The sequence below is a fragment of the Phyllopteryx taeniolatus genome, chromosome 10 (genome assembly GCF_024500385.1).
Source record: "Phyllopteryx taeniolatus isolate TA_2022b chromosome 10, UOR_Ptae_1.2, whole genome shotgun sequence".
NCBI classification, from domain to species: Eukaryota; Metazoa; Chordata; class Actinopteri; order Syngnathiformes; family Syngnathidae; genus Phyllopteryx; species Phyllopteryx taeniolatus.
Window position 1 is genome coordinate 4,536,762 of NC_084511.1, and position 20,167 is coordinate 4,556,928.

Below are 20,167 nucleotides of genomic sequence, written 5' to 3' on the forward strand. Positions count from 1 at the left end.
TTTAAAATGTCCACCATGGGTCATATTTCCAATGTTCATTAGAAGTAGGGAGAGAGAGCTGAGGCCCATGTTGTGTCAGTATTTTCTGTCATTTTTTAAAATGTTATTTTATGTTTTGATAGAGACAATTATTAGTCATTCAAACTGCTTAAGTGGAACTTGAGGACTCTGCATCTTTTTGCACCATTTAAAAAAAAAAATAATAATAATTTGTACCGGCATTACAGATACGAGCAAACCCTTTCTTGTCAGTGACTGATTTTTCTTCAGATGTCTTTTTGTCTCAAAAGTATTCTCTGTCATTGACTGTTGTGTCGCTACTAGAGCTGACTCCAATTATGAGAGACAAACATTTCCTTCCTTCCTTGTTGTGCGGAACATACTTGGCAAAAATAATAGATGATTCTGATTCTGGATTCTCATTACGTAAACACTGTGGCAATTTGTGTGCGATAGAATGTCTGCACGTTTCCAAAACTATAGATGAGAGTATGGGGCTCGTGAACAAGAGTTTGTATTAAAATTAAAATTTCCCATTGCTGGTCTACACTGGTTGTATGCCTTCAGTGGTTACCTTTCCACTGAAAATAATTCCACTGCAGAATTTCGATCTCTCTCAATGCCCTTTACTCAAGGGATCGAACCCATGGGTGCTGTCCTGTGCGTTTAAAAAAAAAATATATAGTATAATATATATATAATATGATAGACGCCTTTTGTATTTTCTTTGTGATCGTGAATTTGGTAATATAAATTCGATTTTGTTCTAGCCGTTGTTGGTTCATTTTAGAGATAGTATAAGCCGACATTTAAAGCTAGAAAGAAAGTATTCTATCTAGCATACCATTGTCGCAAACCAGCAGGGTTATAACTCAATGTGCATGTTGCTAGAGTAGAAAAGATTTAAAAACAAAAGATAAACAGGTCATTACAACATTTAAAAGACACGAGTGAGAAGAAGAAAAATTTAGAATAAAAGTACAACTAAAACAAGGCGCGTAACAGTGCATAGAAGATCACTTTTAAAGTGGTGAAATGCTCGAAACGCATCGTGGAAAAGAAAAAAAAAGAGAGTTTTTACCTGTGATATTAAAAACATTCACGACTTGGGGCTCTCGACGTCACTCTGTTGGCAAACTTATTCCATTTGTGTGCCGTCCGAAGTTAGCTAAATTCTGCTTCATCATGGTTTGATTTTGGACTCTGTGCTCATTATTTGACCTGAGTGTAGATCACAGAGTCCCTACGTGGGTTTGATAAGATCGATTAGCATTCTTTGCAGTGAATCAGGATTCAACCATTCAGTGATTTTTAGGCCGGTAAATGGGTGAACTTTTTAAAAATCTATTTTTAAAGATGACTCGGGTGCCAGTCCAGTCGTAAAGGTCTGTAGACTTGGATGTTTAATATGCTCCTGACCACTTTGTTCTGGTCAGAACCTCAGCTGCAGCATTCTGTGAGGCGGACTAGCTGTTTTATTTACTGTTCATCAGGAACGTGGCATCATCCTGTTAGTGGTTGTTTTGGTCAAGATGGGATAGAACTCTCGTTTTTCGGTGTGCTGTGTTGCGTTGATCAGGTGATGTGCGCTCGGCCAAGGAAGCGACCACTGATAATACAATTTATTTTCATAATTTACAAGAAAAAAAAGAAAACTGTAACTACAGGTCTCAGCCGGGTAACTTCTCAAAAGTAATTCAAACGGATCGGCTTCGGCTCTAGCGTCAATGCTTTATTGAGGATTTACGTAACCAACCGGCCCGTCCAGTGCTCATATTTATTGGATTTGTCTAGTCATGACGTACAACGAAAGTTACGTTTCAATCTTTCTGGAGTCTTCTCGCACTGAAAGTCAACTGGAAGTGAAACATTACGTCAAGACTGTTAGAGTTATGAGCGTTGTGTACTTCTAGGAGGCATCCGTCCCACAGCATGCCCTCACGCTGGTCCAGTTCATCCTGGTGTCAAACTGTCGGAGAACCTTCATGATACTCTCCTCACTAATCAGTGTGCAAATGGTGACCGAGATGCTTCGTGTACTGGCAGGAGTGGCCCGTATTGAGTCAACATCAGTGCAGCACATGCAAATAGTGCAGCATGGCGAGACTACTATCAATGAGTGCCGACGAGTACAGTATAGAAGTTGGCCCCATCGCAGAAATGTGACACAAAAACATTGCCGCAGCAAGAGGATGACGCTTTGGATGTTGCTGCTCTTCTCGATTGTTGCAGTTGATCGGGACTAGTCTTCTTTAGCGCCCGTACCGTGATGTGATGACGCGCTGGCAGTAGCCGTTGAGCTTGCCGATGTGGAGGGTAACACCAGAGAGGTATTTTGCACACACTTCTGGTCTTAGTTCTGGCAGCGTGCAGTCCTCAAGGGTGGTGGTTATAGGGTAGAGGGTAGTTCGACAATTATTTCAGCGCGTTTTGATTGTCCGTTGCCGGGCGGAGTATTGTCCTTTTTTGTAGCAGACTCCAAACCAGACTGTGATGGATAGAGCATATCACTACGACGTACCGAAACTGATTCGATAGGGCCGCTGTGCTAGAACTGCATGCAGCAGCTACCCGTGCGAGGCCGTGCTTTCTCAGAAGGCCGCAGGAAGTACATCCTCTGCAGGGCCTTTTTGAGGACGAAGTTAATGTTAATCGCGCACTGCAGGTCCTGAGAGACTGTAATTCCCAGGAACTTGAAGGTCTTGACGGTTGACACAAGGCAGCTGGACACCGTGAGGGGCAGCTGTGGCGAAGGATGCCTCCTGAAGTCCACGATCAGTCTTGAGTGTGTTCAGTGTGAAAGTGTCCTTTTCAAATCTGCAGTAGAAGGCATTCAAGTCATTGGCTAGTGTGCTATTGTTCTCAGCTTGGGGGGATCGTCGCTTGTCATTAGTCAGCGATTAGAATGCATGCCAGACTGATTTAGAGTCGTTAGCGCTAAACTGTTTTTCCAACTTTGCAGCATAGTTCCTCTTTGCAATGTTAATTTCTTTAGTCAGCAGGTTTCTCGCGCGATTATACAGGGCCCTTTCCCCGCTCTGATATGCGTCATGTAAGTACACAATATATCCTAATCAATGTTTTCACCCCAATGGTTTCTCACTGTTTTACCGGGCCTATCTTACAAGTAAGGTCCGGTGGACCGCTAGATCACATCCGTATCACGTCGGTCGGTCAAAGACCATATCTGTACGTCTAAATGACTTCCAAAATAGGTTGCAACATAATTATTCCTGTCATTATCTTCTAAGCCAGAGTAGTACAATTGGACTGCAATATTTAGTATATTTATCTATTGTGACCAATGAGTAGTTTATATACATTCCGTAACCACTGTGCGTTTGTGTGCCACAGAATGTCTCACATCCAAACCCAATTTTGGGTCACGGAACTAGAGTTTTGTATGAGAATAAAAATTTCCCATTGCTGGTCTGTACTGGTGAAGCTCAGTGGTTCCTTCCTCTAGAAATAATTCTACTACAGAATTAATCTCTTCTCAATCCCTTCCAAGGGATCGAACCATGGGTGCTGTCCAGTGTTTTTAAAAAAAATATATATATATAAATATATAGACGCCTTTGATTTTCTTTGTGATCGTGAATTTGATAATATAAACGTTTTTTTTATAGCCGTTGTAAATTTATTTATATCGCACATGTCATACACAAGGCAACTCAATGTGCTTTACATGATTAAAAGCATTTAAAAACAAAGAAAATCAGCTCATAAACATTTAAAACAAAGAGAAAAAAATATAAGTCCAATTAAAACAGCGTACAATGCAAGAAATATCTTTTAAAAGTGGAAATGCTCAAAAAAGCATGAGAAAAACTTAAAAACATTCACAGATGCATGTGTGCTCGCCAGGAGCGACACTGAAATACAATATATTTCCTAATTTAAAAAAAAAGAAAATGTCACTCAGCTCAGCGGTTACTTCCTCAAGAAGTAATTCGACCGCAGTCTTCGGCTCTTCTCAATTCCTTCTTCGGATCCAACAACTGGCCCCGTCCAGTGCATTTAAACCAACTATTTTCACCCCCTTTCAATGCGTATTCATTTGGATTTGCGAGTTCATGACGTACAACTAAAGTTATGTTTCAATTTTTCGGCAGGCTTCTCGCACTGGTCTAGCTCAGTGGTTACTTCCTCAAGAAACAATTCTCTCACAGATTTCGCCTCTTCTCCATCCTTTACTTGGGATCGAACCACGGGCTCCGCCCAGTGTTTTACTTATCTTTGCTTTATATTCCCAAACTGACAGTTCATTGTCAATTGAACCCTAATTTTATAAGTCACACCTTCGTCGTATGACATATGACTATAAACCTTGGAATTAGAGTAATGTAGCTATAAAAAGATCTTTTCTCTGAATGTGCAATACTCCAGTATAGTTCGGTGGTTACTTCGGCTGAATTCCATCCATCCATCCATCCATCCATTTTCTACCGCTGATCCGAGGTCGGGTCACGGGGGCAGTAGCTTTAGCAGGGACGCCCAGACATCCCTTTCCCCAGCCACTTCATCGATCTCTTCCGGGGGGATCCCGAGGCGTTCCCAGGCCAGCCGAAGGATGTAGTCTCTCCAGCGTGTCCTGGGTCGTCCCCTGTGTCTTCTCCAGGTGGGATGTGCCCGGAACACCTCACCAGGGAGGCGTCCGGGAGGGATCCGAATCAGATGCCCCAGCCACCTCATCTGGCTCCTCTCGATGTGAAGGAGCAGCGGCTCTACTCTGAGATCCTCCCGGATGACCGAGCTTCTCACCCTATCTCTAAGGGAGAGCCCGGACACCCTGCAGAGGAAACGACCCACAGCTCGTGACCATAGGTGAGAGTAGGAATGTAGATCGACCGGTAAATCGAGCGCTTCGCCTTTCGGCTTAGCTCCTTCTTCACCACAACGGATCGATACAAAATCCGCATCAGTGCAGACGCTGCACTGATCCGCCTGTCGATCTCCCATTCCATTCTTCCCTCACTCGTGAACAAGACCCCAAGATACTTGAACTCCTCACTTGGGGCAGGATCTCATCCCCGACCTGGAGAGGGCACGCCACCCTTTCCGACTGAGGACCATGGTCTCTGATTTGGAAGTGCTGATTTTCATCCCAGCCGCTTCACACTCGGCTGCGAACTGCTCCAGTGAGAGTTGGAGGTCACGGCTTGATGAAGCCAACAGAACCACATCATCTGCAAAAAGCAGAGATGCAATATTGAGGCCACCAAACCGGACCCCCTCTACGCCTCGGCTGCGCCTAGAAATTCTGTCCATAAAAGTATGAACAGAATCGGCGACAAAGGGCAGCCTTGGCGGAGTCCAACCCTCACCGGGAACGAGTCCGACTTACTGCCGGATATGCGGACCAAACTCTGACTCCGGTCGTACAGGGACCGAACAGCCCGTATCAGGGGGTTCGGTACCCCATACTCCCGAAGCACTCTCCACAGGACTCCCCGAAGGACACGGTCGAATGCCTTCTCCAAGTCCACAAAACACATGTAGACTGGTTGGGCGAACTCCCATGCACCCTCGAGAACCCTGACAAGGATGTAGAGCTGGTCCACTGTTTCACGGCTAGGATGAAAACACACTGCTCCTCCTGAATCTGAGATTCAACTTCCCGACGGACCCTCCTCTCCAGCACCCCTGAATAGACTTTACCAGGGAGGCTGAGGAGTGTGATCCCCCTGTAGTGGAACACACCCTCCGGTCCCCCTTCTTAAAAAGGGGGACCACCACCCCAGTCTGCCAATCCAGAGGCACTGTCCCCGATGTCCACGCAATGTTGCAGAGGCGTGTCAACCAGGACAGCCCTACAACATCCAGAGCCTTGAGGAAATCCGGGAGAATCTCATCCACCACTGGGACCTTGCCAACGAGGAGCTTTTTAACCTACCTCGGTGACCTCAAACCCAGAGATAGGAGAGCCCGCCTCAGAGAACCCAGACTCTACTCCCTCATGGGAAGGCGTGTCGGTGGAATTGAGGAGGTCTTCGAAGTATTCTCCCCACCGACTCACAACGTCCCGAGTCGAGGTCAGCAGCGCCCCATCCCCACTATACACAGTGTTGGTGATGCACTGCTTTCCTCTCCTGAGACGTCGGATGGTGGACCAGAATTTCCTCGAAGCCGTCCGGAAGTCTTTCTCCATGGCCTCACCGAACTCCTCCCATGCCCGGGTTTTTGCTTCAGCGACCACCAGAGCTGCATTCCGCTTGGCCAGCCGGTACCCATCAGCTGCCTCAGGAGTCCCACAGGCCAAAAAGGCCCGATAGGACTCCTTCTTCAGCTTGACGGCATCCCTCACCGTTGGTGTCCACCAACGGGTTCGGGGATTGCCGCCACGACAGGCACCGACCACCTTACGGCCACAGCTCCGGTCGGCCGCCTCACCAATGGAGGCGCGGAACATGGTCCACTCGGACTCGATGTCCCCCGCCTCCCCCGGAACATGAGCAAAGTTCTGTCGGAGGTGGGAGTTGAAACTCCTTCTGACAGGGGATTCTGGGACGTTCCCAGCAGACCCTCACAATACGTTTGGGCCTGCCACGTCGGACCGGCATCTTCCCCCACCATCGGAGCCAACTCACCACCAGGTGGTGATCAGTTGACAGCTCCGCCCCTCTCTTCACCCGAGTGTCCAAGACATGCGGCCGCAAGTCCGATGACACGACCACAAAGTCGATCATCGAACTGCGACCTAGGGTGTCCTGGTGCCAAGTGCACGTGTGGACACCCTTATGCTTGAACATGGTGTTCGTTATGGACAATCCGTGATGAGCACAGAAGTCCAATAACAGAACACCGCTTGGGTTCTGATCGGGGGGGCCGTTCCTCCCAATCGCGCCCTTCCAGGTCTCACTGTCATTGCCCACGTGAGCATTGAAGTCCCCCAACAGAACAATGGAGTCCCCAGCGGGAGCGCTCTCCAGCACCCCCTCCAAGGACTCCAAAAAGGGTGGGTACTCTGAACTGCTGTTTGGTGCATAGGCACAAACAACAGTCAGGACCCGTCCCCCCACCCGAAGGCGGAGGGAGGCTACCCTCTCGTCCACCGGGGTGAACCCCAACGTACAGGCGCCGAGCCGGGGGGCAATAAGTATACCCACACCTGCTCGGCGCCTCTCACCATGGGCAACTCCAGAGTGGAAGAGAGTCCAACCCCTCTCGAGAGGACTGGTACCAGAGCCCCAGGTGTGTGTGGAGGCGAGTCCGACTATATCGAGTCGGAACTTCTCGACCTCACACACCAGCTCGGGCTCCTTCCCTGCCAGAGAGGTGACATTCCACGTCCCTAGAGCCAGCTTCTGTAGCCGGGGATCGGATCGCCAAGGTCCCCGCCTTCGGCCACCGCCCAGCTCACACTGCACCCGACCCCTATGGCCCCTCCCACAGGTGGTGAGCCCATGGGAAGGGGGACCCACGTTACCCTTTCGGGCTGTGCCCGGCCGGGCCCCATGGGTGCAGGCCCGGCCACCAGGCGCTCGCCTTCGAGCCCCACCACCAGGCCTGGCTCCAGTGGGGGGCCCCGGTGGCCCGCGTCCGGGCAAGGGAAAACGAAGTCCATTGTTTGTCGTCATCATTAGGGGTCTTTGAGCCGTGCTTTGTCTGGTCCCTCACCTAGGACCTGTTTGTCATGGGTGACCCTGCCAGGGGCATAAAGCCCCAGACAACTTAGCTCCTAGGATCACTGGGACACACAAACCCCTCCACCACGACAAGGTGACGGCTCAAGGAAGGGTTGCAGTTTTTTTTATTGCTTAAAAACGCTTCCCAACGCCTGCTGTACACTTTTTCTATTTTGACTCATAACTTCACGAAGGATGCTTTCCCAGTAAAATCTCTTGCTATTTGGAGTAGAACTCTCCCCTTTATACTAGTGACAGGCAGTGGTTTGAATCCCGAAGCTTTGATTGGAGTTTTACACACATTTGCAGTTTTTTATTGCTTAAAAACGCTTCCAAGCGCCTGCTGTACACTTTTTTTTAATTTTGACTCATAACTTCACAAAAGATGCTTTCCCAGTAAAATCTCTTGCTTATTAGAGGAGAAATCTCCCCTCCATACTAATTATAGGCAGTGGTTTGAATCCCAAAGCTTTGGTTGGAGTTTTACACACATTTGCAGTTTTTTATTGCTTAAAAACGCTTCCCAGCGCCTGCTGTACACTTTTTTTTTTATTTTTACTCATAACTTCACAAAAGATGCTTTCCCAGTAAAATCTCTTGCTTATTAGAGAAGAAATCTCCCCTCTATACTAGTTACAGGCAGTGGTTTGAATCCCAAAGCTTTGGTTGGAGTTTTACACACATTTGCAGTTTTTTATTGCTTAAAAACGCTTCCAAGCGCCTGCTGTACACTTTTTCTATTTTGACCAATAACTTCACAAAGGATGCTTTCCGAGTAAAATCTATTGCTTATTAGAAAAGAAATCTCCCCTCTATACTAATTACAGGCAGTGGTTTGAATCCCAAAGCTTTGGTTGGAGTTTTACACACATTTGCAGTTTTTTATTGCTTAAAAATGCTTCCCAGCGCCTGCTGTACACTTTTTCTAGTTTGACTCATAACTTCACAAAGGATACTTTCCCAGTAAAATCTCTTGCTATTTAGAGTAGAACTCTCCCCTTTATACTAGTTACAGGCAGTGGTTTCAATCCCAAAGCTTTGGTTGGAGTTTTACACACATTTGCAGTTTTTTATTGCTAAAAAACGCTTCCCAGCGCCTGCAAGCATTGACGTAATCGCTAACATCCCTCCTAACATTAGGCCACCAAAAGCGCTGTTCGACCACTGATAGCGTCTTGGAAATGCCTGGGTGACATACCGTTCGGTTCGTGTGAGCCCAGTGGATGACTTTTCCCCTTAAGGTTGGAACCACATAAAGCCTGTTCTCGGGGCAATCTTCAGGGCTAGGAGTGTCTTTCAGAGCCCCTTCAACCGCAGTCTCAATGTCCCAAACAAAAGCGGAAATGAAGCATGACTTAGGCAAAATAGTCTTAGGGTCGGACAAAGAACTCTCCTCGGAGAAAATGCGTGACAAAGCATCTGGCTTACCATTTTTAGAACCCGGTCGGTATGATAACGTAAAATTAAATCTAGAGAAGAAAAGAGCCCATCTAGCCTGCCTCGCATTTAATCTTTTGGCAGTTTTAATATATTCACGGTTCTTGTGATCTGTCCATACTAAAAACGGAGTATGTGCCCCCACTCCAGTGCCTCCAGAGCCAGTGCCTCCACTCCATCAAAGCCACCTTGACTGCCAACAGTTCACGGTCGCCAATGTCATAATTTTTTTCAGCTGGGGTCAATTTTTTGGAGAGAAACGCACAAGGATGTAACTTCTCATCCTTGAGAGACTTCTGGGAGAGCACTGCTCCTATTCCGGCATCAGACGCATCGACTTCTACCACAAACTGCTGTTTGAGATCTGGCAAAGTAAGGATGGGAGCGGAGGTAAAGCTCGACTTAAGTTTTTGAAAAGCTGCATGACAAAGCGGGTTCCATACAAAAGGTTTGTGTGGCGAGGTAAGATCATGCAAAGGAGAGGCTATAGAACTGAAATTCCTGATGAATTTCCTGTAGAAGTTTGCGAACCCTAAGAACCTTTGTACATCTTTGCGTGACGTGGGAGTAGGCCAATTAATAACGGCATCGACTTTGCAAGGGTCCATCTTGACTTCACCTTGAGCCAGGACGAAACCCAGTAAAGAAACGGACGCCTGGTGGAACTCACATTTCTCAGCCTTGACATAGAGTTGATTCTGCAGTAACTGCTGCAAAACAGAGCGGACATGAATAATGTGAGTCTCCTCATCCGGGGAGAATATCAGAATATCATCTAAATAAACAAAAACAAACATTCAACATGTCGCGCAGGACATCGTTGACAAGGTTCTGGAAAACAGCTGGAGCGTTAGTAAGCCCAAAAGGCATTACCAAATATTCATAATGTCCCGTTGGTGTGTTAAATGCTGTTTTCCATTCATCCCCCTCCCTTATCCTGACTAGATGATATGCATTTCTTAAGTCCAGTTTCGTGAAAATCTTGGCTCCAGGAACTCAAAGGCGGTGGAGATGAGAGGAAGAGGGTACCTGTTTTTTACCGTGATCTCATTGAGACCCCGGTAATCGATACAGGGTCGCAGGGTCTTGTCTTTCTTGTCCACGAAGAAAAATCCTGCTCCCGCAGGGGATGAAGATGGGCGAATGATCCCGGCTGCCAGTGATTCTTCTACGTATTCCTTCATGGCCTTGTGTTCCGGCCCTGAAAGAGAGAACAACCTCCCTCGTGGGGGTGTGGTTCCAGGCAGCAAGTCAATAGCACAGTCATAAGGTCTGTGGGGTGGAAGGGATTTGGCCTTGGACTTGGAAAAAACATCTTTAATATCCTGATAACAGGTGGGCACTTGAGATAAATCAGGAGAGCATAGTGTCACTTTAGGAAGAACCCGTGTAGGGTCTTCCTTAATGAAATTCAGACTCACCTCTCCCGTGCCCTGGCTACCGGCACCGGCAACTTTGACGTGACAGTTGCTCACGGAATGACCCAACTGACCGCAGTAGAAGCACCGCCCTTCCCTCAGCCGGCGTTGACGTTCCTCAGAGGAGAGACGGAACCTGCCCCGTTGCATGGGCTCATCCGTGGTGACGCTAGCCAGTGGATTGAGACTGGCAGCAGGGAATCTGCCTTGGTTTGGCTTGTCACCGAGGCTCGTCCTCCAAGTGCGCGGTGAAGCATCCCTCCGCCGATCTCCATCCAGCTCGCGATCCAAAAGCCTTCTGTCGATCTTGAGGGCGAGAGCGATGAGAGTGTCCAAGTTGGGTGGCAGGTCTAGCGGGACTAAATGATCCTTGACGGCGGGGGATAGTCCTTGAAAAAAGGCATCGAGTAGCGCCCGATTATTCCAATGAGTCTCAGCTGCTAGAATGCGAAACTCAATCGCGTAATCTGACACCCTGCGCTTGCCTTGTTGTAAGGTGACAAGGGAGCGAGCTGCCTCACGATCAGGAGTGGAAAATTGAAAAATTTGCTCCATAGTCTTGACGAAAAAAGCCCATGAATGACACGCGGCGGAATTGCGGCTCCATTCAGCAGTAGCCCACGCCTCCGCACGACCAGTCAGGTGGGAAATGACGAAAGCGATCTTTGCCCGCTCGGTGGGGAAGGCGGCTGCCTGCAGTTCAAAGTGGAGTTCGCACTGCGTGATGAACGGCTTAATGTTCCCAGATTCTCCAGAGAACCTCTCCGGTCGAGAGAGCTGTGGGCAGACAGCAGCGGAGGTGGCAGGTGGCTGCATGGTGACTACTTCACACGGAAATACCGTGGCAGTACTGGGTGTGGTGCCCACTGGTTCCTTCTCTTGAAAAAAATTCAAAAGAAGTTCAAACTGCGAGGCCACCTGTCTCATCATATTGTCCTGATTCCTTGACAGTCCCTCTAGATGAAGGTGGAGGGCGGCAATCTGCTCATCCTGTTTCGCGAGGCGTTGACCCTGCGCTTGAAGGGCTTTGCGCACCGGGTCTGAGTCTGCTGGGTCCATGTTCTGGCCAGTTCGTTCTGTCATGAACGGAACAGAGGATAGGACCCAAAAATGCACGACTCCAAAACAAATTGACAGTTTCCAAAAAGAGAGGTTTAATAGACGGGCATAGGTCGGTACACAGGCAGGCAATCCAAGAGAGGCAACAGTATCCAAAAACATGAGGCAAAGAGACAAGGTCGATAATCGGAACAGGGTCAAGTCTTACTGTGAATCTATGACGTGGAAACAAGGAATGCTGGAACGCGACGACAAGGTACAACGAACTGGCAACGAGAGGAAATGAGACACGAGGTTATATACAAGGGGTAATTAGGGTGAACGAGGCACAGGTGATGAAGATGCTCACATGAGCAGGTGTGTGTGAAACAGGGGGGGGAAGACAAAACCCGGAACACACACATATGACACAAAGCTTTGGTTGGAGTTTTACACACATTTGCAGTTTTTTATTGCTTAAAAACGCTTCACAGCGCCTGCTGTACACGTTTTCTATTTTGACACATAACTTCACAAAGGATGCTTTCCCAGCAAAATCTCTTGCTATTTATTGTAGAACTCTCCCCTTTATACTAGTTACAGGCAGTGGTTTGAATCCCAAAGCTTTGGTTGGACTTTTACACACATTTGCAGTTTTTATCGCTTAAAAATACTTCCCTGCACCTGCTGTACACTTTTTTTATTTTCACTCATAACTTCACACAGCATGCTTTCCGAGTAAATTCTCTTGCTTTTTTGAGTAGAACTCAGCCCTCTATACTAGTTACAGGCAGTGGTTTGAATCCCAAAGCTTTGGTTGGGGTTTTACACACATTTGCAGTTTTTTATTGCTTAAAAACGCTTCCCGGCGCCTGCTGTACACATTTTCTATTTTGACTCATAACTTCACAAAAGATGCTTTCCCAGTAAAATCTCTTGCTTATTAGAGAAGAAATCTTCCCTCTATACAAATTACAGGCAGTGGTTTGAATCCCAAAGCTTTGGTTGGAGTTTTACACACATTTGCAGTTTTTTATTGCTTAAAAACGCTTCAGAGCGCCTGCTGTACACGTTTTCTATTTTGACTCATAACTTCACAAAGGATGCTTTCCCAGGAAAATCTCTTGCTATTTATTGTAGAACTCTCCCCTTTATACTAGTTACAGGCAGTGGTTTGAATCCCAAAGTTTTGGTTGGAGTTTTACACACATTTGCAGTTTTTTATTGCTTAAAAACGCTTCCCGGCGCCTGCTGTACACATTTTCTATTTTGACTCATAACTTCACAAAAGATGCTTTCCCAGTAAAATCTCTTGCTTATTAGAGTAGAACTCTCCCCTTTATACTAGTTACAGGCAGTGGTTTGAATCCCAAAGCTTTGGTTGGAGTTTTACACACATTTGCAGTTTTTTATTGCTTAAAAACGCTTACCAGCGCCTGCTGTACTCTTTTTTTTTTATTTTGACTCATAACGTCACAAAAAATGCTTTCCCAGTAAAATCTCTTGCTTTTTAGAGAATAAATCTCCCCTCTATACTAATTACAGGCAGTGGTTTGAATCCCAAAGCTTTGGTTGGAGTTTTACACACATTTGCAATTTTTTATTGCTTAAAAACGCTTCCCAGCGCCTGCTGTACACTTTTTTTTTTATTTTGACTCATAACTTCACAAAAGAGGCTTTCCCAGTAAAATCTCTTGCTTATTAGAGAAGAAATCTCCCCTCTATACTAATTACAGGCAGTGGTTTTAATCCCAAAGCTTTGGTTGGAGTTTTACACACATTTGCAGTTTTTTATTGCTTAAAAACGCTCACCAGCGCCTGCTGTTCTCTTTTTTTTTAATTTTGACTCATAACTTCACAAAAGATGCTTTCCCAGTAAAATCTCTTGCTTTTTAGAGAAGAACTCTCCCCTCTATACTAGTTACAGGCAGTGGTTTGAATCCCAAAGCTTTGGTTGGAGTTTTACACACATTTGCAGTTTTTTATTGCTTAAAAACGCTTCCCGGCGCCTGCTGTACACATTTTCTATTTTGACTCATAACTTCACAAAAGATGCTTTCCCAGTAAAATCTCTTGCTTATTAGAGTAGAACTCTCCCCTTTATACTAGTTACAGGCAGTGGTTTGAATGCCAAAGCTTTGGTTGGAGTTTTACACACATTTGCAGTTTTTTATTGCTTAAAAACGCTTCCCAGCGCCTGCTGTACACTTTTTTTTTATTTTGACTCATAACTTCACAAAAGATGCTTTCCCAGTAAAATCTCTTGCTTATTAGAGAAGAAATATCCCCTCTATACTAATTACAGGCAGTGGTTTGAATCCCAAAGCTTTGGTTGGAGTTTTACACACATTTGCAGTTTTTTATTGCTTAAAAACGCTCACTAGCGCCTGCTGTTCTCTTTTTTTTTATTTTGACTCATAACTTCACAAAAGATGCTTTCCCAGTAAAATCTCTTGCTTTTTAGAAAAGAACTCTCCCTTCTATACTAATTACAGGCAGTGGTTTGAATCCAAAAGCTTTGGTTGGACTTTTAGACACATTTGCTGTTTTTATTGCTTAAAAATGCTTCCCAGCGCCTGCTGTACACTTTTTTTATTTTCACTCATAACTTCACAAGGGATGATTTCCAAGTAAAGTCTGTTTCATTTTAGAATAGAACTCTCCCTTTTATACTAGTTACAGGCAGTCGTTTGAATCCCAAAAGCTTTGGTTGGAGTTTTGCACACATTTGCAGTTTTTAGTGCTTAAAAATGCTTTCCAGCGCCTGCTGTACACTTTTTATTTTCACTCATAACTTTACAAAGAATGCTTTCACAGTAAATTGTCTTGCATTTTAGATTATAACTCTCCCCTTTATTCTAGTTACAGGCAGTGCTTTCAATCCAAAAGCTTTGGTTGGACTTTTACACACATTTGCAGTTTTTATCGCTTAAAAATACTTCCCTGCACCTGCTGTACACTTTTTTTATTTTCACTCATAACTTCACACAGCATGCTTTCCGAGTAAATTCTCTTGCTTTTTTGAGTAGAACTCTCCCCTTTATACTAGTTACAGGCAGTGGTTTGAATCCCAAAACTTTGGTTGGAGTTTTACACACATTTGTAATTTTTATTGCTTAAAAATGCTTCCCAGCGCCTGCTGTACACTTTTTTTATTTTGACTCATAACTTACATTAAAATAAAAAAATAAGATGCTGTACCATTACTGCTGAGTGTGTGAAAAAAGGAGGTATACCTCTGGCGCACAAACACAGACAAGCACTATGCACTAGCTAAGCAGAAACACAATGGTGCTTGGGACAAAATGGCGGACGAGGCACGGGTATCATAAAGTCGAAACGTCATCGGTCGATTACTACCTGTAAAGTATTTCACATTAAATTTTTTCCATGCACTTTGCATTCATCTTATTACATTGGTTGATTTATTGTAATGAAAGAATTATCGTGAACCAAATTATTGTATTGCAATGCAACTGTTTTCCTGAACTAATGACCTGGCCCATGTGTCCATGCACCAATGCAGCCCTTGAGCACAAATGTCATTTTGTCAGATGTCATTTTACCTTCTCAATACGATGTGGATGGGAGATATATTTGAGGCAACGTCAAATGTTTAGAGCCTGCACCAAAATTGTGCTGGTCTTGGGCAAATATTTGGAATTCAATTGTCACAAGTTTGTGTCCGTATGTGTTAATTGTCTTTTAGTTTGAAAATGAGTCAAGAAGAGAATGAATTAACATGAAGTGCATTTATTTTATCACACTTGAAACAAAAGAGGAAAATGTAGAAATTAAATCAATAACTGATAACACAAATCCTGCTTCATTTCATCCAGTGGCATCCAAATTCATTCTGTGCTGCGTCATGCAATAATTTATAAATCTGGAATTTAACAGCGGCACGGTCGGCGACTGGCATCTGCCTCACAGTTCTGAGGACCGGGACTCAATCCCTGGCCCCACCTGTGTGGAATTTGCATGTTCTCCCTCTGCCTGCGTGGGTTTTCTTTGGGCACTCCGGTTTCCTCCCACATCCCAAAAACATGCATGGACAACTCTAAATTGCCCGTAGGTGTGAATGTGAGTGTGAATGTTTGTTTGTTTATATGTGCCCTGTGATTGGCTGGCAGGGTGTACCACGCCTCCTGCCCGATGATAGCTGGGACAGGCTGCAGCAGCCCACGACCCTAGTGAGGAGAAGCGGCTCAGAAAATGGATGGATGGATGGAATTTAACATTTTCTTTTTTCTTGGGTGGAACTCATTGGAGGAAAGGAAGCAGTTTTTGGAGAAAAATGTCATCCTGGGATGGCGTAAGGCTTGCGCAGTGGAGACGCGCTTGAAATAGTTGAGCATGTGCTTTTCTATCTCCCGTTCTCTGTCATGGCAGGATGCAGAAATTGACTTCCAATTCTTTTTATCTGTATTAAATGGAAACAGGGCGGCACGGTGGTTGACTGGTTAGAGCGTCTGCCTCACAGTTCAATCCCCAGCCCCGCCTGTGTGGAGTTTGCATGTTCTCCCGTGCCTGCGTGGGTTTTCTCCGGGCACTCCGGTTTCCTCCCACATCCCAAAAACATGCATGGTAGGTTAATTGACAACTCTAAATTGCCCGTAGGTGTGAATGTGAGTGCAAATGGTTGTTTTTTTTGTTTGTTTGTGCCCTGCGGTTGGCTGGCAACCAGTTCAGGGTGTACCCCTCCGCCTGCCCGATGATAGCTGGGATAGGCTCCAGCACGCCTGCGACCCTAGTGAGGAGAAGCGGCTCAGAAAATGGATGGATGGATGTATGGAAACAGCACATTTTGTGATACAAAACCATTTGATAGAGTTACATCTGTTAAGATATTTAAATCACAGCACAGAGCAATTAGGAAAGTAACGAAAAGTATGGAATAAAGTACAAGTCACGGTGAAAAGCATAAGAGTGTTTAAAGTGTACTTATCCCAAGGCTATCATGATATCCAAATGTTCTACATACTTGCCGGTCTTGATGGGCAACTGACACAAGCAGCTGTTTCCTCCTCCACCTAACGGATGTAACTCATCTGTGAAAACAGTGAGAGTTTATTATAAATCAAAGTTTATACAGCACTTTTCATATGTTTCAAAGCGCTTTACATGAATTACAAAAATAAATTCAATCCAGCCTGTCGTTTTTCATTTTTTTTGTCGTTTTTTCATGCACGCATGCTATTTATCGTTTGAGGTTTGTCCTGTATTCCAGCACTGGCTCGTGTTACTCCAATCTTGATCGGGCAGTGTCTTTCAGAAAGAATCTCACATTAAGATAACTATTAAATGCATGTCACAACCAACCCTAAATATTAATGAAATATATATTTTGACAAACGTGTACAAGAAATCAGAATTACAAGTACACCTGACATCATTGAGAAATTAAAAAAAAAAAATATTTACTCAGTAATATCATGAAGCATGGATGTTTAGAATTAGATGATACATATTTGTACATTATTATTTCTTTCAACAGTTATCCAAATAACGCAGAGTGACGAAGCCACAATATCGAGTTTAGGTAAAGAACAACAAGTAAGTGAAGGTCGAAAATCTATATTAAAAATATTTTTGGTCAGTATTGGCAAAAAACAAATGGCACCTGCAAACAAATTGTATTGACATCAATGTGTTCATATTGAAATAGCATTTGACACAATCAAGTGACATCATGTGGTGTCCCTTTTCATTGATGCATTTCTGAAGGCGTTACTTGAAGTTGGCTTCCACTTACGCCAACGTTGCTCTGTTGATTTGGATGACATTCCGTTGATTCGTCAGTTACTCTACAACAATTCTGTCCACGTTTGAAAAAAAAAATCTGTCTAGTTTTCCTACTACTTTCGTGGAACAGCAAGGTTGAGTGCATGCTCAAAACAACATCTGTGTTACACGCAACAGGATTCAGGGTTCCTACACATTTGAGATTTCAAAATTCCATACTTTTTTCCAGACTTCTCGCTCAAAAGAAAATACAGTAAATGATTTTCTGATATTTGAGTATGGATGATAAATTATATATGCCGGTTGATGCAAGTTCTCAGGCTGGCAGTCATCGTTCACTGGCGTAAAACTGTTGCAGAGTATAATTGAAAACATGAACGGTGCAGCGGACATGCCACGCAAAAGATGCCACCCGGCACCCCAGCCTCGCACTACCACCGCTCCCCGCCGAGGTAGACGTCAACTCCAGAGTTACACGCAGACACGAAAAGCATTAACACAATAAACTATCTTCAACAAGACACAGACATTTGCTTTGCCATGCCGACGCTAAGTGAATCATGTCTGCCTGGTACTTCAAAGTGGAGACCCAAGGATGCAGAGTTCTTAATTAAGTTAATTAACTCCCCGCCAGTCGAAGGATTGCACCCACAAAGACGCCTCCACCCTGCTGAGTGCTGCTACTTGGGAGTTGGAACAGGCAACAGCGACACCCACGGGCGACGGAACGACACTACAGACATGGGTTCATAAGACAGTCTGTGACTCGACTGGGAGTCAATATTTTAAGACCTTTACATGAACGCCACTAGTGACTGTATTGCTGCAAACTTGAATGTCTAACGTCAAATGTGTTGTTAACTGAACCAAATAAAATGTATCACCCCACACCACAAATGTCACATGAAAATAGTAATGTTATCCCCACCACACAACATTAGAAACATTCATTACATGTATGAAAGAGGATGAGCGTGGACCAATGCAGGGTGAGGAAATGGTCTCGTTATCTTCCATCCATCCATCCATTTTCTGAGCCGCTTCTCCTCACTAGGGTCGCGGGCGTGCTGGAGCCTATCCCAGCTGTCATCGGGCAGGAGGCGGGGTACACCCTGAACTGGTTGCCAGCCAATCGCAGGGCACATAGAAACAAACAACCATTCGCACTCACAGTCATGCCTACGGGCAATTTAGAGTCTCCAATTAATGCATGTTTTTGGGATGTGGGAGGAAACCGGAGTGCCCGGAGAAAACCCACGCAGGCACGGGGAGAACATGCAAACTCCACTCAGGCGGGGCCGGGGATTGAACCCTGGTCCTCAGAATTGTGAGGCTGACGCTCTAACCCCTGCTGGTTGCCAGCCCTGCGATTGGCTGGCAACCAGTTCAGGGTGTACCCTGCCTCCTGCCCGAAGATAGCTGGGATAGGCTCCAGCACTCCCACAACCCTTGTGAGGATAAGCGGCTCAGAAAATGGATGGATGGATGGTTAAATTAGTTTAAAATTTAGTCAACAAGCTGATTCGTCCACTCCACCAAGTGCCCTTCGCAACTATCTTAAAATACCAATTGAATTGCCAACTCTCACGCAGCAATTTAATTCAATCAAATAAATTGTACGCAACACTTTTGTGCTACTCGATCACTGCTTCTATGCGCATTCTCAAACACCTTTAAAGTACGTGATCAACCCTCAAACTAATTTGCGAACGCAATTTAATGTTTAACACATAAGCACATCGCCTATATTGTGCCTCTATATTGTGCCTCTATTCCAAACTAGTCGCACTGCTCAAACACTGCTTCATTACAAACAAGTTAGTGGCATACCTAGTACAAGCTACTGCACACGCAACGCAAATCATGGCAGAACTTCCAGAAAGTCCCAGTAAATACGACAATCTTGACACACTGGAAGAGCTCGTCAGCAATTTAGCTTGTGAACTTGTCCCGGGCTATGCAGAGTCCGTGCTGGCCTCGAAGTCCTCAATGATAACATCGCATAACTTATGAGTGACGCCGAGCACAAAACCTTGAAAGATAAAAATCTCGCACGAACTCTTGGGTGCATGGTGCGGAACTTAAATGGAGCAACCGCGAGGACGCTCTGATGAAACGCAGACTGGAAGCTGAACAGCATAAACAAGTCGAGTTAACTGCACAATTAAAAGACACCACCGCGCGCTTAAACTTGGCTGACACCCGCCTCCTTGACGTTGAAATGCAATACGATGATACGGAGGCTCGGATAGCCGACCTCACTACTGCAGCTGAGGCTGCACAGTTACCGTCGAAAGACAGCGGCAAATAAAACTATGATGATGATAAAACAACCCAAGCCCCCACCTCGAGCGAATTAACTTCCGGAGGTCAGTACATACTACGACAACCAAATCAGTATAACCAAATCTCGCTTATGCCGAGATTTCCCACTTAAAAGCTAAATTGGTAGAATTAGCCAACCGTCTAATGACCAAGTGCTTGAATTACGGGCCGAACATCAGTGAGCAAGTATCCTGCTGCAGCAAGCTTCCGGTAACACTCTGCGGCTGTCCGAACGCACCGACACACTCAAAGCGAAACGCTCCAAAGAGATGGAACAGTCGTACGGGCTCAGGACACAGATGGTAATCAGGGGGACAGAGCTGTCCCGCCTCCAGCAACAGCTCCGGGACCAAGAAGATGAGTTAACCCATGTCAGGCGTGAGCTACAATTAGCTCAACAGCTCCCCACCGACTCTCTAACTCATCCCAGTGCTCCCTCGCCAGAAGTGTCACAGAGCCCTACAAAACATCTCCAAACTTTGGGCCGGAACCCACCTTCAGGGGGCGCCGTGCGGCCTCCTCACGGGTGGCGTCTTCTTTACAAATGCACCACCACAGATGGAATTAGAGGGCGCT

At 45.4% G+C, this 20,167-nt stretch overlaps 1 protein-coding gene across 1 annotated transcript; it reads right to left on the minus strand.

The window, feature by feature from the left end:
- Window positions 1–1,909: 1,909 nt before the first annotated feature.
- On the minus strand, window positions 1,910–11,144 carry LOC133485213 (uncharacterized). Its single transcript, XM_061788627.1, has 3 exons — window positions 10,095–11,144; window positions 9,743–9,775; window positions 1,910–2,039 (listed from the first exon to the last, which is right to left on the minus strand). Exons 1-3 carry the CDS (start codon window positions 11,036–11,038, stop codon window positions 1,910–1,912), a joined length of 1,107 nt encoding a protein of 368 aa, XP_061644611.1. The 5' UTR covers window positions 11,039–11,144.
- Between the last annotated feature and the right edge of the window lie 9,023 nt (window positions 11,145–20,167).